At 37.2% G+C, this 24,526-nt stretch overlaps 1 protein-coding gene across 1 annotated transcript; it reads left to right on the top strand.

Annotated features, from left to right (window-relative positions):
- The first annotated feature begins 71 nt into the window (after nt 1-71).
- Nucleotides 72-24,193, top strand: HACD4 (3-hydroxyacyl-CoA dehydratase 4). Its single transcript, XM_043487142.1, has 7 exons — nt 72-224; nt 4,375-4,478; nt 6,704-6,831; nt 15,143-15,255; nt 19,641-19,747; nt 22,334-22,459; nt 23,352-24,193. The coding sequence occupies exons 1-7, from the start codon at nt 187-189 to the stop codon at nt 23,429-23,431; spliced, it is 696 nt and encodes a 231-aa protein (XP_043343077.1). The 5' UTR covers nt 72-186; the 3' UTR covers nt 23,432-24,193.
- Nucleotides 24,194-24,526: the final 333 nt, after the last annotated feature.

Here is a 24,526-nt window from a genome sequence, read left to right as displayed (position 1 = left end):
TTCTTCTGGTGCCCATTGCACGACCTGAGGCTTTTTTTTTTTTTTTTTTTCTTCTGGTAAATTGCTGAGTGCGGATAGGCCCCGCCCCTTCCTCGCCCGGCCGCCCGGCCGCCCAGCCACCCCTCCCGCTCTCCCCGGCGGGTGTTCCTTTCCGGACGGCGTTGGAGGACTCGGTGGCGGCGGCCCATGGGACCCGGGGCGCTGCCCGCCTGGCTGCAGCCCAGGTAGGGCGCTGGGCCCGGAGGGAGGGGAGGCGGTCGGGAGGAGGGGCCGCCAGCGGGAGGGGTGCGGGTGGTGCCCGCATAGTTCAGCCCGGAGGGCGCCCGCCAGCGCCGGAGCAGCCTAACGTCTCACGCTTTCTGGGGCTCTGGACAGATATTAGCTATACAATTTTCTCGGCAACCCTAGGAATACCTGTTATTTTCCCCATGTTACAGCAGAGAAAAGATAGGCTGCGTGGCCACCCTTCCTTTTGTACGCTCCCTGCGGTCTTTCTCCTCTTCCCGTTCCTCCGACCTGGAGCCCTTCCCTTTTCTTTTCTCTACCTGCTGCAGAAGCATCAAGCCTACGTGTAGATTTCAGGGGCCCCGGTTCCAGAAAGACTGATTCGGTGATGTGAGGGTAGAGCCTGGGATGTCTCTGTTTATCCCACAAGCCAAGTGACTGCTGTAGGTTTCAGGGAGGCATTCCTTTCCCCTACTTTTTTAGTAGTGCTGTAGTCTTCTGTAGGGGTACCCGAGTGCTCTCATCAAGCCACATTTTATCTGCTTCTCAGTGTATTTGCTTTATTTCTCAGAGGTCTCACATCTCCAGCTAGGAAAAAAGTCTTGTCTACACTGATCCGGCCACTCCTGCCACTTTTTAGAACCAGAAACAACACTTCAAACACTGCTTCCTCTGACTCCCTCAAACGGGTATCTGTTCGTCTTTTCTTAGTCATATCCCCAACAGCCCATTTTGAAACTCACCTTCAGTTCCCTCTTCTGGCCCTTAGACTGCTTTCTGTGTGTGCCTGGTGAAGGAAACTATCTACTCTTGCAAACTGTAATAGGCAGTGGTAAGATACTGACCACAATCACAAAAATGCATTCAGAAATCAGTTCAGCTCAGTTGCTCAGTTGTGTTCAACTCTACGACCCCATGAACTGCAGCACGCCAGGCCTCCTTGTCCATCACCAACTCCCAGAGTCTACTCAAACTCATGTGCATTGAGTCCGTGATGCCATCCAACCATCTGATCCTCTGTCGACCCCTTCTCCTGCCCTCAATCTTTCCCAGCATCAGGGTCTTTTCAAATGAGTTAGTTCTTCGCATCAGGTGGCCAAAGTATTGGAGTTTCATCTCTAGCATATTCAGGACTGATTTCCTTTAGGATGGACTGGTTGGATCTCTTTGCTGACCAAGGTACTCTCAAGAGTCTTCTCCAACACCACAGTTCAAAAGCATCAATTCTTTGGCACTCAGCTTTCTTTATAGTCCAACTCTCACATCCATACATGACTACTGGAAAAACCATAGCTTTGACTAGGGGGACCTTTGTTGGCAAAGTAACGTCTCTGCTTTTTAATATGCTGTCTAGCATATTAAAAGTTGGTTATAACTTTTCTTCCAAGGAGCAAGCGTCTTTTAATTTCCTGGCTGCAGTCACCATCTTCAGTGATTTTGGAGCCCCCCAAAATGAAGTCAGCCACTGTTTCAATGGTTTCCGCATCGATTTGCTATGAAGTGATGGGACTGGGTGTCATGATCTGAGTTTTCTGAATGTTGAGTTTTAAGCCAACTTTTTCACCCTCCTCTTTCACTTTCATCAAGAGGCTCTTTAGTTCTTTGCTTTCTGCCATAAGGGTCCTGTCATCTGCATATCTGAGGTTATTGATATTTCTCCTGGCAATCTTGATTCCAGCTTGTGCTTCATACAGCCTAGCATTTTGCATGATGTACTCTGCATATAAGTTAAATAAGCAGGGTGACAATATACAGCCTTGACGTACTGCTTTTCCTATTTGGTAACTGTTGCTCCTTGACCTGCATAGAGATTTCTCAGGAGGCAGGTTAGGTGGTCTGGTATACCTATCTCTTGAAGAATTTTCCACAGTTTGTTGTGATACACAGTGATATTGTACAAATATACACAGTGATACACAGTCAAAGGCTTTAGCATAGTCAATAAAGCAGAAGTATATGTTTTTCTGGAACTCTTGCTTTTTTGATGATCCAACAGGCCATTTGATGTCTGGTTCCTCTCCCTTTTCTAAGTCCAGCTTGAACATCTGGAAGTTCACAGTTCACATACTGTTGAAGCCTGACTTGGGAGAATTTTGAGCAATACTTTACTGGCGTGTGAGATGAGTGCAATTGTGTGGTAGTTGAGCGTTCTTTGGCATTGCCTTTCTTTGGGATTGGAATGAAAACTGACCTTTTCCAGTCCTGTGGCCACTGCTGAGTTTTCCAAATTTGCTGGCATATTGACTGCAGCCGTTTCACAGCATCGTCTTTTAGGATTTGAAATAGCTCAACTGAAATTCCATCACCTCCACTAGCTTTGTTCATAGTGATGCTTCCAAAGGCCCACTTGACTTCACATTCCAGGATGTCTGGCTCTCAGTGAGTGATCACACCATCATGATTATCTGGGTCATGAAGATCTTTTTTGTATAGTTCTTCTATGTATTCTTGTCACCTCATCTTAATATCATCTGCTTCTGTTAGGTGCATTCCATTTCTGTCCTTTATTGTGTCCATCTTTGCATGAAAAATTCCCTTGGTATCTCTGATTTTCTTGAAGAGATCTCTAGTCTTCCCCATTCTGTTGTTTTCCTCTATTTCTTTGCATTGATCACTGAGGAAGGCTTTCTTATCTCTCCTTGCTATTCTTTGGAACTCTGCATTCAAATGGGTATATCTTTCCTTTTCTCCTTTGCCTTTCACTTCTCTTCTTTTCATAGCTATTTGTAAGGCCTCCTCAGGCAACCATTTTGCCTTTTTGCATTTCTTTTTCTTGGGGATGGTCTTGATCCATGTCTCCTGTACAATGTCACTAACCTCTGTCCATAGTTCTTCAGGTACTCTGTCTATCAGATTTAATCCCTTGAATCTATTTCTCACTTCCACTGTATAATCATTAGGGATTTGATGTAGGTCATACCTGAATGGTCTAGTGGTTTTCCCTACTTTCTTCAATTTCAGTCTGAACTTGGCAATAAGGAGTTCATGATCTGAGCCACAGTCAGCTCCCGGTCTTGTGTTTGCTGACTGTGTAGAGCTTCTCCATCTTTGGCTGCAAGTAATGTAATCAAACTGATTTCGGTATTGACCATCTGGTGAAGTCCAGGTGTAGAGTCTTCTCCTGTGTTTTTGGAAGAGTGTGTTTGCTATGACCAGTGAGTTCTCTTGGCAAAACTGTGTTAGCCTTTGCCCTGCTTCATTCTGTACCCCAAGGCCAAACTTGCCTGTTACTCTAGGTGATATTTCTTGACTTCCTACTTTTGCATTCCAGTCCCCTAATAATGAAAAGGACATCTTTTTTTGGGTGTTAGTTCTTCAAGGTCGTGTAGGTCTTCATAGAACTGTTCAGCTTCCTCAGCATTACTGGTCCGGGCATAGACTTGGATTACTGTGATAATGAATGGTTTGCCTTGGAAACCAACAGAGATTATTCTGTCGTTTTTGAGATTGCATCCAAGTACTGCATTTCGGACTCTTTTGTTAACTATGATGGCTACTCCATTTTTTCTAAGGGATTCTTGCTCACCGGTAGTAGATATAATGGTCATCTGAGTTAAATTCTCCCATTCCAGTCCATTTTAGTTCACTGATTCTTAAAATGTCGATGTTCACTCTTGCCATCTCCTGTTTAACCACTTCCAATTTGCCTTGATTCAGGGACCTAACATTCCAATGATTGAGTTACCCCGCCTGGGAATGCTACCATTGGTACGCCATTCTTGTAACTATAAACTAGTTAGCCTTCAAGTTATGCACTTAGCAGGAACACGTGTTGACCACATGGGCCTCTCTTCATCCATATTTTCTTTTCAAAAATACTCAAAGCTAACTTTGCAATGCTTGCTTTTATCCCTTGGGGAGCAGCAAAGTTAGAGGTTTATCAGAGCTGAAAGTGAATGTTGAAATAGAACCTTATTTGGCTTTAAACAAACCCAGGATGGTCACTGTAACAGATGGTGTGCGCTTTCAAAATCTCATGGGGGTTAGAAGGGTAACCAAATTAAAAAACTCGGATATGGATTAATTGTCTTTTGCTTGCTCAGATTGGCCAGTAAATTAGTTAAAATACATGTGTATAATGTTGAAAAGGTGATTATAAAGGAAGTTTTTAATGTGTTTAAAGGAAGTATTTTCCTGTATTTATTGTAGGTATAGGAAGAATGCATATCTTTTCATCTACTACTTAATCCAGTTCTGTGGCCACTCCTGGATATTTACAAATATGACAGTCAGATTCTTTTCATTTGGAAAAGGTAAAAGCCCAAAACAGTTTTGAATTTTTAACTTCTAATCCTCATTTTCACATAGTCCTAGTTATAATTTAACTTCTGTGAACTTCACCTAATATCCTTCACTTCTCTGAAATTTAGTGACCATATTTTTCAGTAAGCATGCTTCATTCTTAATGCAAAAACCAAAACCTTTTTGGAGGAGTTGGTTAAGTAAAATGAGGGAAAGGGAAAGGGAAGTGAGTTCTCCTTGAGTAGGCATTTGCCCTGAAAACATAGACATGGCATTTGGTGTACCATTTCACTCTTCCTTTTTTGGTTCTGCACCAAACTTTAGCAGATTGGGTGTGTGTTGAAGAAATCTGTAAATTCCTGTGTAACTTTTTTTTTTTGGGCATAGAAATCAGAAATTAACCAGTTCTTCTCTTGTTTCTTATTCCCCAGGTTTAAGGTAACTGGAAACTACTAACAAATCAAAGACAAACTCTATGTTCCCCATTCTTCTATTTAATCCTTTTAAGAGGCAATGTGTCCATAGGAAAATGACACATTTTGTAGATGACTCATCACATATAGAGGAGTTAGCATTAAAGGTTTAAGTCGCTTCCTCCAGTTTCCTGAAAGTAAAGATTTTAAAGGCATTTAAATTTTCAAAAAAATGAATCATTAAATGACTGTCAAAATAAAATTATTTTCATTTTCCATCCCCACATGGATAAGGGTCATCACTATTTATAACTGTTGCATAACTTGACAATTTGAGCAATTGCTGGTTTCAGCTAAAAACAAACATGTAGTATGTATCTGGGGTAAGTCATGCTCTGCTCATCAATCCAGCCTTCGATATCATGAGAAAATTAATCTATTTCTCTGATACCATAAACTATTTGATGTTGCTTTTTTTTACTGCAGATTTGCGGATAAATTCTTGCCTTTGTTAAGAACCTCCAAAGACATAACTTGAGGCTTGTATTTCAACTTTGAGTGTTGGGAGTCCTCAAGCAGAGGACAACACAGGTGTTTGGAAAACTTCCTTTAGTTTTTAGGAAAAAAGTGTCACTTCTAGACCTTGGAAGTTAGCTGTGGCCTCGAGGGCCTGTTATAGGTCATTCACAACATGAGTAACAAGACATGAATTTATTCTTATGCTGCCTGGCCTTTCCAGTGGGGGAAAAATGCCTTAGTCAGCAGTGTACTTATTTCTTAATTGTGATCCTGCCATTCATAATTAGAGAAGTTGCATTTTATTAAGGAAACACAACCCATTTCTACAGAAGGCAGCTTGAAAAGAACCGTGTAGGGGGTCAGTACAATTTCCGAATCAGTGTATAAATGAAGTAGCTCAGCAGCACTCAAGCACCTGGAACAGACACCAGCTGCCTTCTTCCTTCAGGGAGCCGTGTGACTGATCATGCTTTTATGGCAAGTGCAGGACTGTGTATGCCTCAGGAATCATCTATAAAGTGGGAATGATGATAATAATGTCTACCTCATAGAGCTGCTGAGAAGAGAAACCCTTTGATAAATTACTGTCATGTGAATGATCACTAAGAAGTGAAGATGATAAAGATTTCCCTAGACATTTCTTAATATGGCAGGATTTCATTTAAAAACCAGCACATTTATTCTGTTTAGAGGGACTTTTGTTTCTGTCCATTTCAGCTCTCTCAAACGTAGTATTTGTTTGGAGCCCTCTGTAATGGGCCCAACTCACAAAAATCCAGAAAGCACTAACCATGTATGTGTAGGACATAAATGCTATATAAATATAAGATGTTATTTGATATCATGGCATCATTAATGTCATTCTCATAAATCTTCTCTGAAATCATGTTTTCTCATCTCTGTCATTTTCTTGTCTATAGACAAGGAGTGGGCACAGCAGTTTCTTTAATAAACTTTCTTTCAGCCTGTTTTCACTGATGTAGTCTAGAGTCTAACTGTTTACTTTTATGCTGGAATTCCTTTCGAATCATATAAATGGGGAATAAATGCTTTAGCTTTGGTCATAGAGCCTTCTTTTTCAAGTGTTAAATTCTTTTTGGAAGAGGAGCAATTAAACTGTACAATAATATGAAGTGCTTTCTTTGGTTACATAGTATTTGTAATTTAGAAATCTAGGAAATTTGTCACATGTACAAAGGAAAATGAAGTAAGGAATCTCAGTTGTATTTCAAACTGCCTCCTAGATTTGGGTTGTGATCTAGATTTTACTTACTATGTCTGTATTTTTAATTCACTGGACACAGATTCAATGGTTGACACTTTTTATGCAATTGGACTTGTGATGCAACTTTGCCAGTCTATTTCCCTCTTGGAGTTGCTGCACATATATGTTGGCATTGAATCAAACCATCTTCTTCCTAGGTTTCTGCAGGTAGGTCTTAATCACATTATTTATATCATAGAATCTATTGCATACGTAACTTTTCTGTTTACAGCCTCTCGACTTTATGACAGTGAAAAAGCCAACCTTTGCTAATGTGCAACCCAAGTCACTAACATGGAGAATTCCATGAAAAAATGACCTCATCCTAAAAACACTGTACAGTCAGAATTGCCAGTTGGAAGCATTCAGAGAAATGATGCTTGATGCTTTGTGCAGCACTATAGTGATCCTCTCCTGGGACGAGATTTCATATCCACTGCCCAGTCTCACTATGCCACGGCCTTTGGTGGTGTAGTACAGAGGTAAGGCATAGGATGGGAGCCATTCAGACTTGGGGATTGGTGCCTGGCTCCTCTACCTACACTGGGATACATTAACCACCATCATCCAGCTCTTTAGGGAAAAGGACGCCACATATATTACCTGGAAAAGAATAAATTTGCAAAAAAAACACACAAAAAAAACAGGTACCCTTCATCGAAGTCCAGAGATTAGAATACGCCCCAGCCATTTCTTGTTCATTCTGCCCCTTTTACTGAATGCAGTTGCAAAGGAGCGGTCTTTCCTGTTTATTTAGTATAGCATCTATTTGTACAGGGTCTTCCCTTGTGGCTCAGCTGGTAAAGAATCCTCCTGCAATGCGGGAGACCTGGGTTCAGTCCCTGGGTTGGGAAGATCCCCTGGAGAAGGGAAGGGGATTCTCCAGTATTCTGGCCTGGAGAATTCCATGGAATGTATAGTCCATGGGGTTGCAAATGGTCGGACACCACTGAGCGACTTTCACTTTGACTACTTGTACAGACCTGGGAATGCTGTAGACTTGGCTTCAAATTGGAGATAACTCTTGAGAGTCCGTTGGACTACAAGGAGATCCAACCAGTCCATCCTAAAGGAGATCAGTCCTGGGTGTTCATTGGAAGGACTGATGTTGAAGCTGAAACTCTTAATACTTTGGCCACCTGATGCGAAGAGCTGACTTATTTGAAAGGACCCCAATGCTGGGAAAGATTGAGGGCAGGAGGAGAAGGGGATGACAGGATGAGATGGTTGGATGGCATCACCGACTCAATGGAGATGGGTTTGGGTAGACTCCAGGAGTTGGTGATGGACAGGGAAGCCTGGCGTGCTGCGGTTCATGGGGCCACAAAGAGTCGGACATGACTGAGCAACTGAACTGAACTAGCTTCAAATTCCAGTTCTATCTCTTAGTTATATGACTTTAAACAGGTAATGTAATTGTTCTGAGCTTCATTTTCTCATGTGCTATGCAAATAGCATGTATCTTCTGGAGTAACTGAGAAAGTGGGTGGGATAAGTTCCTAGCACTTAGTTAAGAATACTGGTAGCTGTTGCTGTTATTTTAAGTATCATTTGTTCCTCTGCCATGTGTTGAGCCCTACATGACCATGTTCCTTTTAAAGGCAGGTTGAAGGAAGATGGGAAATTCACTGGTAGAGATTTAGTATAGGAAATCATTGCTGAATTAAGGCAAGAAAAATTAAAAAGTGATATTTTCCATAAGGAGAGAGAAGGGTTAGGTGGCTATATGAACATAACATTTAAAATTTACAGAAAAAAGCATTTTCATTAGTATAATTTTAACTCTTTGTAAAATAAATTTTAAAAAATGGATAACTAAATGTGACAAGTCGGCATTGTAAAAATAATTAAAATGTTAGAATCTGATTGTATTGCCAGCACCTAGCAAAGTGCTTAGAACATAAATACTTTAAATTTTGTTGAATGAAATAGTGGCATAGATCCTTATATTAAAATTTGCTGAAATATCATGAAAGTTTAAAAGATGGAAATCAGAGTATAAACCTAAGGAGCCTATCGAGAACTCTGCATTACAAGTTGATGGGAGATTTTAAATTTTGCTTATTCATTAGAAGTGGAGAAATAGTATTAGGATGAGGTTACTTTAGTGTTGACATATCAAATGTAAAGTAAAAATTGGGGCAATATCTAGAGTACAAACTAATAACAGAATAGTTAGTTAGCTAGCTAAGACCTAGATGGAATTGCCTTAAATGTATGTCCTTACAATATGAAAAGGGGTACACATCTGCTCCAGAAGAAGCATATTATTTAGGAACAAAATTTATTGATATGTATTATCTGTAAACAACTAAGTTGCATATAGCATTGCTTAACACTAAATTTACAGGCTTCCCAGGTGGCTCAGTGGTAAAGAATCTGCCTGCCAAAGCAGGAGACATGAGTTCAATCCCTGGGTTAGGAAGATCCCCTGAAGAAGGAAATGGCAACCTACTTCAGTATCCTTGCTGGGAAATCCAGTGGACAGAGGAGCCTGGTGGGCTACAGTCCATGGAGTCACAAAAGATGTGGACTCAATTTAGCAACTAAATGCTAATTTTAAGAAAACAGAATTAACCCAGGTTAAATGAAAGCTGTATTCTAGCATATGGAATTATTTTTCTTGGAGTATGATCAAATTCATCTGAATCTAAATCATATTTTCTTTTGGCATAACTTTTTGGACTTTGCACTTTTTTAGGCTAAATTGGATAATACTAATTTTATGGTAAAACAATTTCAAAGTTAAGAGCAGTGTTATTTTAGTTATTTTCAAAGTAGGAAATGCAAATGAGAAACTGGACAGGTAAATTTGTAAGAAAGAAAAACATCTTGAATATGTCTCAAAAATCTGCACAGTATTTCTGCTTTCCAAAAGTATGTAGGCTTGTCCAATAACAGAAATTGTTATTAGAAATCTGATTTCTTGCAGTTCTAGAAATTCCAGGATATTTAAGTGTGATTTTAATCCCTATTAATTGCAACTCTATTATTTATAGAAGTATGATCACTGTAGTTGGACTGTATCCTGGTTTGGTAATTAAAAAATAATGGCAAGTATATATTGGCACTTTTATTTGAATGTGAGGAGGCAAAGTCTCCTGTTGATACGGCTCAAATGGTTTTTAAGTCTTTGTTGTTGGGAGGAATCAGGGAATCATCACAGTAGGGAAGACAGTTATTCTCATCCTGGGCCAATTATTATTAAATTTTTGTTATGATATTTGTCTTCCTCTTTATCTCTTTGAGATTTTATCTGTCCTCTGTTTCTTTTATTCATTTACTATCTTTTTTATGGTTTTCAGAATAGACATGATGTTCAAAAAAGCTTCAAAAACCCATGTGGTCAGGTCCAAAGTTTCATTTTAACCACCTTCCTTAGAATTCTGCAGACAATTAGAAGAATTCCCTCACTATAAGATGACTCTGAGGCCCCTTCTTTAAAATAACCAAACAAAACTCTAAAGCTGTGTAATCGTTCTTGGTTTTCCTGTTTCCCCATCTTTAAATGAGGAAACTATAGTTAAGAATGTGGCTGAGCTACTCACACGATACTCATAGCTGATTGCATACAGTATTTTGAAAAAATGCACAATATCTAGCTACTTTGAAGTGGATTAAAGAGAATTCTGCTCATGTGTGTTATTATTTTGACATTACCTTTGTGACACTGGTAAGTCACAATGGAATTGTCTCTTTTGGAAACTGCTTTGCCAAAATATGAAGATGAGTAATTTCCAAAAGCAGTAGGAACAATTAGCTAGTTGAGCAATTAGAATCACAGGTATAATATCAATTGATGGTGGTATGTGTATAGGTGGTATGTGTATATATACACATATATATGTGTATATATTTTTGTATTTCACAAAAATATGTTTGTTTTCTTCTGTGCAGTTTTAAATGTTTTATACTCATCTTTATTTGACAGGGGAAAGCCATTGTGATTTTCTGATATTACAGTTGCTAAAGGAGAAAGGGCTTCCCTGGTGGCTTGGAGAGTAAAGAATCTGCCTGCAATGCAGGAGACCTGGGTTTGATTCCTGAGTTGGGGAGGTCCCCTGGAGAAGGAGATAGTAACCCACTCCAGTGTTCTTGCCTGGAAAATCCCATGGACAGAGGAGCCTGGTGGGCTACAGTCCATGGGGTCACAAAGAGTCAGACACAACTGAGCAACTAACACACTAACACTAACTAAAGGAGAAAGAGTGGGGAAAACCTATTGACAATAAGACTATGATAGTTTAACAGAGATGTATATTTTATATATTTTTTAAAAATACAGTTTAGGGGAAAAGGGCAAAACTGCAACAAATAGTTGTTTACATACATCCATTTTTGTAAACAGTTACATGCCAATTAAAATTATATCAGGAAAAACATTTTTGATATTTTAAAATTGTAAAATGGGAAAGTAAAAAGGTCCAAAAGTAGCATATAACTATAGTTAAGAGTGATAATTGAAAACTAGGCATCTCTTCTGTTCAATCCCTTCCTCTCAAATGAGCATGCATATTTTATTAGCTTGATTTTTTTAAAAAGTTGAATTGGAAACTAGTATTTTAGTAGATTTAATCAAAACAACTTGGCTTTTATGGAGCAGAAATACCATCAACCTTGAAATATTGATTTTGAAGGACTCTGTTCTGACTTTGCTTGTGTAGAAGCCTGAGAAAGAGGTTTTTATTGATATACAATAGCTTTAGGATGTTTCAACTCAAGGAGAGGGGAAAATAATCCACAAAATTAACCTTTGTATATTGACATTAGGCTGATGTGCCTTTAGGAAACCCTCAGAGTTATCCACTTTACTCCTTTAGCTTTTGAGAGAAGCTTGAAATGCAAAGACTTTGTACATAGCTGAATTAAAATGGCTAAATTCTGCCCCCTGACTTTTGCATCACAGTAAACACTGCTGCACATGTATTCATTTGACACAGTTTTTAATCTATAAATCAAAATCCTGGGAATTAGTACCCCCACATTATTGTGATACAGAAATTCCACTTTGTGATACAGAAATTCCATTTGTGAGTTCAAATTGCAAGAACAGTCCTTATTTTTGCCAATAGCACATCCTATTTCTGATAAGGGCAAACAGGAGTCTGTTGTCAGAAATCACTCCAAAGATTTCACAGTCGCAGATTTTGTAAGAACAAATGTAAAGTCTCCAAGGAGAGTGTCTTAAAACAAACCCTTTTAGAAACACAGCAAAGTTTCACCCTAATCTCTTTTAATCCATGAAGCAGGTGCTTCTTTGCATTGCTAGATTAAATAATCTTTTCCCCCCATGAAATCATATAATTTTCTCTCCAGTTTTGAGTTGGGAACACACTTATATTGTTAGAGATAAAAACTGTACTGAGGATCGTGTCATGCTATGAGATTCTCAAAACTTTGCTTCCTGAAAATGATTATATACAGAGTTCACTCTGTGGGTAGGATTTTTTTTTTCTTTTTGGTACCTTTTGTATTTGATCAGTGAAGTTCTTCAGTGTGATAGTTATAAAGCTGTTGTTGTTCAGTCGCTAAGTCATGTCTGACTCCTTGCAACTTTATGAACTGCAACACACCAGGCTTCCCTGTCCTTCACTGTCTCCTGGAGTTTGCTCTAACTCATGTCCGTTGAATCAGTGATGCCGTCCAACCTCCTCATTCTCTCTCGCCCCTTTTCCTTTTGCCTTCAATCTTTCCCATCATCAGAGTGTTTTAGTCACAGTATAATTTTAAAGATGCTGAGATTAACTTTTTTATTTACTGATAGTCTTGACTATCTACAAGAAAAATAGGACTTACCCAAGTTCACATAAATTGTAAATGGTGGAGCAAAAATTTGGATTTGGGTTAATTTTCCTGAACACTCAACTATTATGCTACACTTGTTTACAGTGTCTATCTCACAAACTAGGGCATAAGTACCTATGTCCTTATAGGCTGGGACATAGCCTACTTCATAGGCTGGGATTTGATCTTGTCCACTGGGATTCAGAATAGTGCACTCAATAAATATCTATTGTTTGATGAATAAATAAACATATACAAATGGTATTTAAATACTTTTGTCTTACAGAAAGTAATTGGTGATTTTTCAACATTTAAGGGTATGTTTCTGAAGTTCTCAACAAAAGTTCATAGGATTAAAGTAGTTTGGGTTATCCTTTTAGTAATGTAATAGTCTTTGAAGCTACTACTCAAAGACTAATTCAAAAACAACTACTTGATTTTTATGACTGTAGAAATTCTATAGTTGAAGTATGATTTTTACCCCTTCAGTAGTTTATAAATAATTTGCTAGCTGCTATTAAAAAATAACACTTTAATTTTAACAAATTAAGTTCTTTAACAAAGAACACTTTAATTTTAGTCATTGTTTAATCTGGAGTTCAGAATTCCCAAACAGAATGTAAAACTGCAAAATAGTTTTATAGTTACCATATTTTTGAGTTGGCCACATTACCACCATGTTTAATGTCGCCCAAGTTAGTGTTTTCACTGTGCTTTTATTCTGCCTGTTTGAGTTGCACTAAACATTACAAGACCCTTTATTAGTAATTGCCATGTCCTCATAGGATTTGTCTAAAATGACAAAGTGCTAAGTTGTCCCAAGGATAAAGCTCTAAATAACTAGTCAACTATTATATGTAAAGAAAGTAATACATTTTAAAAATCTATTCTTGAAAATTGTTTTGGTGTTGATTCAGAAAATCAAGGAGATTCTTTTAACTTTTCAGGAGAGGCTTTTTTTTTTTTTAAATAGACTATGACCTAGACTTTATATCTGCTTCCTTGGTGGCTCTGACGGTAAAGTGTCTGCCTGCAATGTAGGAGACCTGGGTTCAATTCCTGGGTCGGGAAGATCCCCTGGAGAAGGAAATGGCAACCCACTCCAGTACTTTTGCTTGGAATATTCCATGGATGGAGGAGCCTGGTAGGCTACAGTCCATGGGATCGCAGAGTCAGACACGACTGAGTGACTTCACTGGTTCACTGGTAGACATTATATGAGGGTATAGCCCATTAAATAGCAGAGGTGACAATGTCTTAGTGTCTCAGAACAAGGAATTTAGAATGACATTGTCTAGATTTTGATTCCACATCTATAGGCAAGTCATTTTCACTTTGTAAAATGACTACAAAGAACGCTTTCTTTGTAAAAGGCAGAAAATAGCAGTAGCACTTCCTGGGGCTATTATGGAGATTAAATGAGATGGCATGTGTTTAGATACTGGCACAAAGTAATCAATAAATATTTTTTTTTACCAGTTTAAAATAAATCCGCTTTAAAAATAAAGACAGCTACTGAAAGACACAAGTCAGCCCTCGTCTTTATCACTAATATGCTCTGTCAATCTCAGGTATGTTTTCCCGTGAACACTGTGAGGAAAGTAAAATATTCTATTAAAAACCAACAAAAATGCAGAATATATGAAGTATATTAATACAGCCTAAGGATACATATATTTAGATTGGAAAGAGGAATGTGTATTTCAAGGTCAGTAATTGGAGCTACGCCATAAGTGTGTGCATTCTTAGTGATTTACAGATGCTTACTGACTTGGAAAAAATATGAATTTGTTGAATTCTTTTCACTTTCCACTAGCTTATGAGGGTTAGGATTGTATTATTTCCTTCCCTTTCTCCCCTTCTCCCACCTCTCAACATCCCTACCCGCCCCCCCCGCCCCCAAAAAATAAAAACTATGGTGGCCTCCTGGTTGGATGAAATCGAAATTTCTTGGCCTGACATTGAGAACTCTTTACAACCAGCATGTTTTCGATTTTATCTCCCATGGTTCTGTTTGTGCACTTCCTTTCTGGCCCTCAGGGATGTTTTGGCCCGCAGCAGAGCTGTGTTTTTACATCTCTGCCTCTTTGCTCTGGCTACTCCCCAGGATGCCCATTCTCCTATCCAGTCTACCTGACAAACCCCTGTCCTTTCCTCAAGATCCAACTGAAATGTTGCCTGTCTCCATATATGTCTCTGCGTTCTTTTCCCACACAGTTTATCTCCCCCACCTCTCCTCCCATACATAGCCCTTTAAATGACAGCATTATTTACACTGTGCTATAGTGACTGCCCCACATTCTCCTACTGTTGCTACGCTGTGTAGCAAGGACGATGCTTTTCATTATATATGTTGTCTTAGCATCTGATATATAGTGGACACCCAATGAAAGCTTGTCAAAGTGAGTAAAGCCATGTGTTCATGTGTCACAGGAAGGGACATGCTGTGATTCAGATGAAATATCTGTTATCTTTTTATCCATTACGTTCAACTTGGAGAATACAGAAAAAAAGAAACCAAAAAGGAGGAAATGAAATTCACTCATAACCTCACTCCCCCAGAGGTCATATGAATTGTATAGTATACATATTTAAAGCATATTTTTTAAGAGGAACTTTGGTTTTTAAAATTAGAAAATTACCTACATGCTAAACAGATGATCCTAATTCTTGACTTTGCTATTTCTTTTGTTAGCTCACAGAGAGAATAATTGTCCTCTTTTTGGTGATCACCAGTCAAGAAGAAGTCCAAGAGAAATACGTGGTGTGTGTTTTATTCATCTTTTGGAATCTATTGGATATGGTTAGGTAAGGAGGCAAAATAACCTCTTAAAGCCAGATTACTTTCTACAGTGAAACCAGTATTAGTTGCTTGCGTTTGATTGCTCAGAGATAAATACATAACCTCTTTTCATATTATTTTATCTTGATATGGAAATATATTTTTTGTGCTCTCCATAATGGGCATATCAAAGATAATGAAAACCTACCATGGTATTACAAGAGCAAATCAATGCATTCAGGCATAACACCAGTTGGGAATAAACCTCACAGATGTTTGCTAATGAAAGGCATTCTCTGCAATTGCTCTGGTACATGTTATTTTAATAAACAAAGCCAGACTTTTCTATCAGTCACAATTTACAAAGTTGGTTTCTTTGAATTCAAGAGTATTTTAAATATAGGGCCTTATCTCTCTGGGGTGAAAAACACACCTCCACAAACATATGTGTATACAACGCCAACAAGTTCAAATAACTGGTTTGTTCATGAACTCACTGGGAATCCTTGGACCTCAGGTTAAGAATCCTTGCCCTAGTTGGTGTTGTGTTGACTTCTAAATTCTAAAGCTTTGCAATGAGATGAGCCTGGTAGTATCTCTACCAGCAATGGTGTAAAATAGCCTCTTTGCACAGTGGCTCACTTTGGAGAGGTTCCTAACTGCTCCTTCTTGAGAACTGTCCCTCTTGCTTGAAAGACCTGGATGTGAATGGGTAACAAAAGTGCCCAGCATTTTAGCAGAGCTTATATAAATTCTTTATTGTCAAAATCTTGGCTGAGTTAAGATATTCTAAGTAGAATGAATTAAAATGAAATATTTTGTTGAATTAAAGTGACTATAATTCTTTGTTATATATAACTTAGTTATTTCTCACTTTTAACTGAAAGATTTGTGGACTTGGGGCAAACTTTAGGGACTTTTATAGGCTGTGACTTTCTGTTTATGAGAGCCTCACCTGGTACTGTGTCTTGCTTTCTTGTTGTTGTTGTTTTTTTTTAATGTACATCATTTTTAAAGTCTTTATTGAATTTGTTACAATATTGCTTCTGTTTTATGTTTTTGTTTGGCCACAAGGCATGTGGGATCTTAGCTCTCTGACCAGTGATCAAACCCTCACTCCTTGCATTGGAAGGCGAAGTCTTCACCACTGGACTGCCAGGGACGTCCCAGGGAAGTGTGGCTTTCTGATGTTTTATTCTCTGGTATGCCCACTTCTTTCAGGGTCAGTCCAGTCTCAGATAAGTTCAGTAGACCCATTAGAGAGCAAAGTAGTGTTGGCGTTGAGAGTGGTATTGTGAGGTGATGGAAGGACTTTTGGGCTTAGAAGTAGAAGATCTCAAGATGAACCTCACCTCTACTACTTAACTGCTTGGGCAAATCACATAATCATAATAATAATAATAATAATCACATAATCATAATAATAACAGCAGTGGGATAATTCATGGACCTTAATATTTACCCTTTTAAAGTATAAAATTTGTTGATTTTAGTTTATTCAAAGATATGTGTAACCATCACCACTATCTAATTTGAGAACATTTTCATTGCCCCCCAGAGGAGCCCCAGATCCATCAGCAGTCATGCCCCCTTCCCTCTTCCTCCCTCTGGCAACCTCTAATATGGTGTCTGTACGGATTTGCCTGTTCTGGACATGTCATATAAATGGAGTCACATAACATGTGCTTTTTGTGATTGGCGTCTTTCACTTAGCATAATGTTTTTAAGGTATATCCATGTTGTAACAGGTATCAATATTTTATTTCTTTTTATGGCTGAATGATACTCTATTATATTGATATACCAATTTTTATTTATTCATTTATCAGTTGATGGACTTTTGGGCTGTTTCTACTTTTTGGTCAGGAGGAATGTTGCTATGAACATAGATGTATAAGCTTTTGTGTGCACATATGTTTTCATTTCTCAACCTAGGAGTGAAATTCCTAACTACTTAACCATTTTGAAACTCTTTTTTCCTGTGTAAAATGGGGGTAGAATTAACTCCCAAATTTACCTTAGAATGATGTTTTGAAAAGCAACTTCCTCAACCTGATGAAAGTATCTGTGAAAACTCCACAGCTAACACGATGGTTAATGGTGAAAGACTGATCTTTCTTCCAAAGATCAGGAACAAGACAACAATGTTTACTCTTGTCTCTTCTATTCAACATTACGCTAGAAGTTCTAGGCATGGCAGTTAGGCAAGAAAATGATATAAAAGTCATCTACATTAGAAAGGAAGGAGTAAAATTATCTCTATTAGCAGATGGCATGATTTTATATAAAAAACTCATGAAGAATTCACTAAAAGCACTAGAATAAGCTAGTTCAGCAAAGTTGTAGAATAGAAAGTTGATATACATTTGGCCCTTGAACAGGGTAAGGGTTGGAGCGCTGACTTTCTGCACAGTTGAAAATACATATATAACTTTTCATATATAGAGTTTTTCTCTGTCTGCAGTTCTGTGTCTGGATTTAACTAATCAGAGAGTATAGCACTGCAGTATTTACTCTTGAAAAAAATCTTCATATAAGTTTACCCACATAGTTCAAATCTGTGTTTTTCAAAGGTCAGCTTTACAAAAATTAAATGTATTCTACCCATTTTCAAGGGCCTATCCTAAAGTAAAATTAAGAAAACAATTCCATGTACAATAGCATCTAAAAAGTACTTAGACATAAATTTAACAAAAGATGTGCACAACTAGTGCACTAAAAACATTGTTCAGAGAAATGAAAGGAGATCTAAATAAATGGAAAGATGTCCCATGTTTGTGAGTTGAAGACAATGTTTTTAAGATGAAACAATTCTCAAGTTGATCTACAGATTCAATGCAGAAGTTGAGAAGCTGATCCTAAAACACATATGGAAACCTAAAGAAACCAGAGTAGCCAAAAGAATCTCGAAAAAGAACATAGTTAGAAGATTCATACTTCTCAATTACAAAATGTACTACAAAGTAACAAAAGTTGCACACATCAAAAGTGTGATATAGACATAAGAATATAGCATGGAATAGAATTGATAGTTCTGAGATAAACTTTCAAATTTATGGTCAGTTGATTGTTGACAAGATGCCAAGATCATTCAGTGGAGAAAAATAGTCTTTTGGAATAATCTTTCGGTCAAATGATGCTGGGCCAACTGGATTTCCACATGCAAAAGAAGGAATTTGGTTTGTTATTCCACACCATATATAAAAATTAACTCAAACTGGATTAAAAAACCAACAGAAGAGCTAGAACTATAAAACTCTTCAAAGAAGACATAAGGGTAAATGTTTTTGATCTTGAATTTGACAATGGATTTTTAGGTTTAAAACCCAAACCACAAACAACAGCAAAAAAGAGATATACTAGACTTCTACAGAAATGATTTCTAAACATATGAAAAGATTCTTACCTACTCTTATAATAAGAGAAAAAAACATCAAAGTAGTGAAATGGCATTTTTTTCCCTGTATTGGTAAAGAACAAAAAGTTTGATAACATGCCATATTTGGTGAGTGCTTGTACTACTGATGTATATTACATATAGTATATACACAGAGATAAGCATAGGCAAAGAATTTTGGAAAGAGTATATAAGAAATTGACATTGTACATTGCCTCTGAGAAATGGAATGTGGGTCCTGGAATGAGTGAAAGATTTACTTTACTGCATTCATGTTTTCAAAGTTTTGGATTTTGTTTTGCCATATGTATGCACTGCCTACTGCAGTACTTGTAAGTGTGGTCCCTGGGCCAGTGGCATCAGCATCACCTGGAGCTTGTTTGTAGTACAAATTCTCAGGTTGCTTGAATCAGATGCTCTGGAGATGCCTAGCAATTTGTGCTTTAGCAAGCCCTCTGAGTGATTCTGATGTATGCTTAAGCTTGAGAAATGAAAAGATATTGACTACTTCATCTATTACATGACAAAGGCAGGTTTAAAATCACCTCCTGTACTCAAAACAAGCTCCTAAGGCCAGTTATTTAGTTGTTTACACAAGATGGCCCATTTTAAAAAAAGTTTTTAAATTATTTCCCTAGATACTTATAGGTCTGCCTGTCTGAAAAAACTTAGCTGCTGTATAAAATGGGGTTGGCTTCCAAGTGAAACTGAAGTCACTATGTGAGGAAACTTGTAACTGTAATTTGATGAGGGACAAGTTAACATTTTTCTCTCTTTACCTCTATAATTATCTATGATCCACCTCATGAGACAAGCCAGACTGACATGGTTCTTCTCCCTCCATTTTTTTTTTTTTTTTTTTTCACCCTCTTCCCTGCGTACATTACAGGAAGTAAAGGAATTTGCATGCTTTCCAGTTTTATCTGTGTATTCAGTTACACAATAAAGTGTTTTCTTCTGTTATTTCCCAGACCCCAGTAACAAATGTTTATGAGCAAACTTGTCTCCTTTCAGGTACACTTATAGCATGTTGTCAGTCATTGGAATATCCTATGCTGTCTTGACATGGTTCAGTCAAACACTGTGGATGCCAATTTATCCTCTGTGTGTTCTCGCTGAAGGTAGGAAAAGAGTGACTTTCTATATTGTTTACTGACAAAGCAATAATGGTTCACAAAACTTTCTGATGATTAAATTACTATTTTTGCCACTGTTCAGCTGACTCAGTGTTATCTCTCCTGGCATACTTCCCTTGATGCAAAGAAGCAAAACATTAAAAAGCAAAATTAGAGGAGGAAGCAGTTCTGCACAGTAAATGAAATATTGGATGAGCAATGAGGACATCTGAGTGCAGGCCCTTACCTTCATTAACTCGCTGAGTTTTGGGTAAATCATTTAACCTCTCTAAGTCTGTTTCCTCATCCAAAGGGGGTTTAACATTTAGTGACTCAGTGATTACTTTTAATGCATAGAAATTCAGTTTCCCCTAGCAGGACTAGCCTTCCCACTTACCAGCTATTGTGCAGCTTACTTTGCCAGAGACAGTGAACTCTACATATAGATCAATCATCGGTTTCTTGGGGAAACATTTCTCAACTTCCTCATCTACACCAGTTCCCCCTGTGAATCTCGTTAGTAAAACCTTAGCAGTAATTAGACATTTGCGTGATTCTTTGATTAATAGAGATTTCCCTGTCTAGTCTCGAAGCTTCACGGGAATACGGGGTTGTCTTTTTTTCTTCCGTCCTTTCTCTTATGTACCCAATGTACATGATCAATAAACAATGAATTCTTAAATTCAATGTGAAGTAGGTCAATTACTAAGCCTCAATGTAAAACTTAAGCTTAAAATCAAGTGATTAAACATATCTATTTGCAAAGAGCTTGAGGATATTTGGGGAATATATGCTTTCTTCTGTAATAGATTTAGCAGACGGGAAGGAAACTCTGAAACAGACATGATAAAAGTTTTTGAAAACCAAAGGCATAAAGAAATGAAGAGAGCACATGTTAAGGTAACTAAGGGAAAACATACAGAAATATTTAACATAAAATGATGGTGACGTTGATAATAATTGTAAAGTATATATGATATACCCACATGTTTTCTATCCACCAATGACCAGAGAAAAAGAGCTTATATTTTAGTAAATCATATTTGGTATAATCTTAAAATATGTTTTGTTTTCAAAAGGAAGAATTATTGAATTTTGGAATTAGACTATGCCAAAAGAATCTAGCAAATAATCTTAAAAACCATAAAAAATGGATTGCACATTTATTTGAGAACAAAATCCCTCACTCATTGAAACATTTATTTATTAAGTACATTCATTTGTTAGATAATATGAAAAATACTGTAAAGTATATAAAGAAATAAAGTAGAAATATGACTAATATTTTCCTAAGAATAAGGGATGAATAAATATGTAGTAGACTTTTCTTTTTATGCCATAATTGTAAGCCTTCTTGTTTCTTAGGAAAGCCATGTTTCTATATAGTTGCTGTAAAATGCATATTCTTTTATTAAACTTAGATTCATAAACTTATTCTTGCAATTAAAAAAAGCATATGCAGAAAAATTTTGAAAGCATATATAACAAAATATCAATAATGATTAATTCTGGGTGGTGGAATGTAGGTGCCTGCAATTTTGTACGTTTCTATATATTTCCTTTTTTTCTTTTGGTGTCAAGTGCAGACTCTGTGCTGATGCCACTGTCTGGCTATAAAAGCTGTAGGCACCTGACTTTTCCTCCATCTTTTAAAAATAGAAATTAAAAACAATAATTTTAGACTCACAACAAGTTGTAAAAATAGTGCATTTTTCCCATGTACCTTCACCCAGCTTACCTCGATGATAACATCTTACATAACCATAGTACATTGTCATTTTATTCCATGAAATGTTATTAAAGGTCTATATATGGGATATAATTCCATAGAATATTCAACTCTTTTTATTTGACAAGAGCCACCTCCTTCAAAGTAATTGGAGGCCAGCAGTTCTCACACTATTCCTCAGAATTTTTATTAAGTACTGCTGGGGATGGGGAGGAAGAAGGAACTATTCCAAGACCAGTTAAACTGAGGAAATGGGTGAAACCAGTTTCTTTATTGCAGAACTTGACAGAATCTCCCTTCTACTAATGTGTGTTGTGAACCTCTAAGAGGAAAATATATGAAGCATTTTCCATGTTCACTCATCTATCACCACTACTTGTGGCTAAGAGGACAGGCATTTTGAGATACCATTTTTGGTACAAACTACTATGTATAAAATAAATAAGCTAAAAGGATATATTATACAGCACAGGGAATACGACTGATGTTTTATAATAACTATAAATGGAGTATAGCATTTATACTCCACTATACAAAATCGTGAATCACTCTGTTGCACACCTGAAACTTATACATCAACTATACCTCAATAAACAGAGAAATACAGTAAACTATTTCTGTGTAGGCACAATAAAATAAAACAAGGATAAAAATTCAGCAGATCACACTGCTGTAATGGTTTTGCCAATCTGATCTTCAGTGCATTTCCATACCAAATTATAGCTTTGGCAAAAGGATTCAGCAGTTTTCACAGGGTTGTCATTATCAGATTCAGAATATCCTTCAATTATGCTAACATATATACATATCCCTGTAGCAAGTTAAGAAGGGAAACCTTCATGATTCGTTTTTTCTTTAAACAGCATTTACCATCTATCAGTCGCTGCCTTATTTCGAATCATTTGGCACTTACTCCACAAAAATGCCCTTTGACTTATCCATCTATTTCCCATATGTGCTGAAAATATATCTCATGATGCTCTTTGTAGGTAAGTGGCTTTTCTGTTTTCTTTTTGCATTCTTCCTGTGCTTTTTGGTTTGTGCTGCCATCTACCTTAGTATCAATAGAAAGGTCTGTAAACATGCGAGAGATGAAAGAGGACACCTGGAATGATGAGCTGGACCTTATTACTTGTTAGTAAAGCACTTAGAAGTTATTTATAATGGTTTTTGCAGGACATTATGAGATCAAATATATCACTGTATGAACAAAAAGAGTTTTACTGGCAGAAAATGTAATTGCTTTGTGTATGAAATTTTCACCAACAGACACAAGCATCTACAAAGAAAATCAGGGTGTCAAACTGAGTAAACTTGGCTATCTTTGGATTTCCCATTTGTATCTGTTTCTGTTTCCTGTTTGTTTGGCCGTATGTGCTAGCATTTCCTAGCAGGCAAGTGGGAGTAGGTGCTAAAGACTCAAGAAAAATATATGGAGCAAAAAGTTACAGCTGAGAAAACCTGATCAATTAATTAATCTGTCCAGGAAATTGAGAAACAGACTTCTGTTGTTAAATTTTAGTTTCTTCAGCTCTAACCTTCATACATCCTTAAGATAAGTATTACCTTTAGAAGATAACAACTATCAGGTATATAAGAACAACACATAAAAGAGAAGACAAAAGTGAAACTTTGAGGGGAATGGAGAGAGCTAAAGAAAGGGGGAAAGTTCCTTCTTTGTAACATGCAGAACAGTAAGATGGAGGAATTTACTTCCCCTTCTGTGGAAAATCTGGTCACTCTTTAAGTATGCTTCTTTGAGTCTCCTTTGCAAGTGTCTTCTTCCTGGACTTCAGGCAGTACGCTGTATTTCAAAACCATGGTTCTTTCCAAAGAGATGGTTAATCAATCGTAATTTTGCCATTTTCTTCTCTACCTTAGGTATGTATTTCACCTACAGTCATCTTTACTCAGAAAGACGAGACATCCTCAGAGTGTCTCCCAATAAGAAGAAAATGTGAAGCATGGCACTGGGATGTGACGTGAGACAGAAGAGGCTTGTGGAGTCAGCTGCAGGAAACACAATATGGGGAGTGTTCTGGTGAACAGATATCTAGTATTTGACAAAAATCCATAACATGGAATAATTGCACTCCTCTCCAGAACTCTTGACATACACAGCAGTCACACATTGTTAGTTCACATTTTTCTCACACATTTTTAGTTCATATACTCTTCACAACCTGTTTTACCAAAGCCGTAAATTTTACACAAGTTAAGTTTGTATCATGTGAAGCCTGATTATTTTCCTGTAAAGTTAATGAGAAATAGGATTTTAACTGGAATAGATTCAATTAAACCAAGAAACCAAAGTTGTTAACTTAAATGACATCTATTTACGTCTATTTCTTTTCACTTCTGAGTTCCCATGTAGCAGCTAATCTGTGGGAGGGGAGTGATGTGTAATATGCTCTGTACTTTTCTAGAATAGCCTATTTTATAGACTGATATCACTATGCCCATAGATAACACCCACCTTAAACATTAGATGGATTTTGAAAATAAAACATTTTTCCAAACCCTGAAAGAGCATTTGTTAATATTACACAAGTTGTTTGGACTTTGCTGTCTTAAAAGAGGACCCTGAGGAAAACAGAACAGACCTTTGTTTTCACAAATTGTGCCCCATATTCCTTTTTTGGAACATTTAATCAGGCCATATACATACCTTACAGGGAGGTAAAAGGTACACAAATATAATAAATCAATTTAAAGAAAATTGAGAACTAGTGATGCTTCAGATTTGTATTACTGAATTATTATGGCTAACTACTATAAGCCATATATGTCATCACTTACAGTTTTTAAAAATGTTCCTTTGAAGATCTAAAATATATGTAAATAATTTACTAATAGAATTTTTGTACCTTCAGTATATCATTCATTTTTCTTGAGAGAATTATAAAATCTTATTATCCAGTAACTAAAAAGAGTACTAAATATTGTGTTAACAATAAGAACCAAGTAATGGGAATGTCATTATAATAATGGGTAAACTTATTTCCACTAAATAAAATATTTAAAAAGAAACAATAGAGTATTACTAAAGGTAGTTG

Source organism: Cervus canadensis, chromosome 14 (assembly GCF_019320065.1).
Source record: "Cervus canadensis isolate Bull #8, Minnesota chromosome 14, ASM1932006v1, whole genome shotgun sequence".
Taxonomy (NCBI): Eukaryota; Metazoa; Chordata; class Mammalia; order Artiodactyla; family Cervidae; genus Cervus; species Cervus canadensis.
Note: the sequence above shows the minus strand (reverse complement) of the source record. Positions and strands in the feature narration are given on the sequence as shown.

Coding starts and splice junctions, on each gene's coding strand:
- HACD4 (XM_043487142.1), top strand. CDS start 187: ATGGGACCCGGGGCGCTGCCCGCCTGGCTGCAGCCCAG. Junction 15,256..19,640: donor AATCTATTGGATATGGTTAG/GTAAGGAGGCAA, acceptor GTCTCCTTTCAG/GTACACTTATAGCATGTTGT. Junction 19,748..22,333: donor TCTGTGTGTTCTCGCTGAAG/GTAGGAAAAGAG, acceptor TTCTTTAAACAG/CATTTACCATCTATCAGTCG.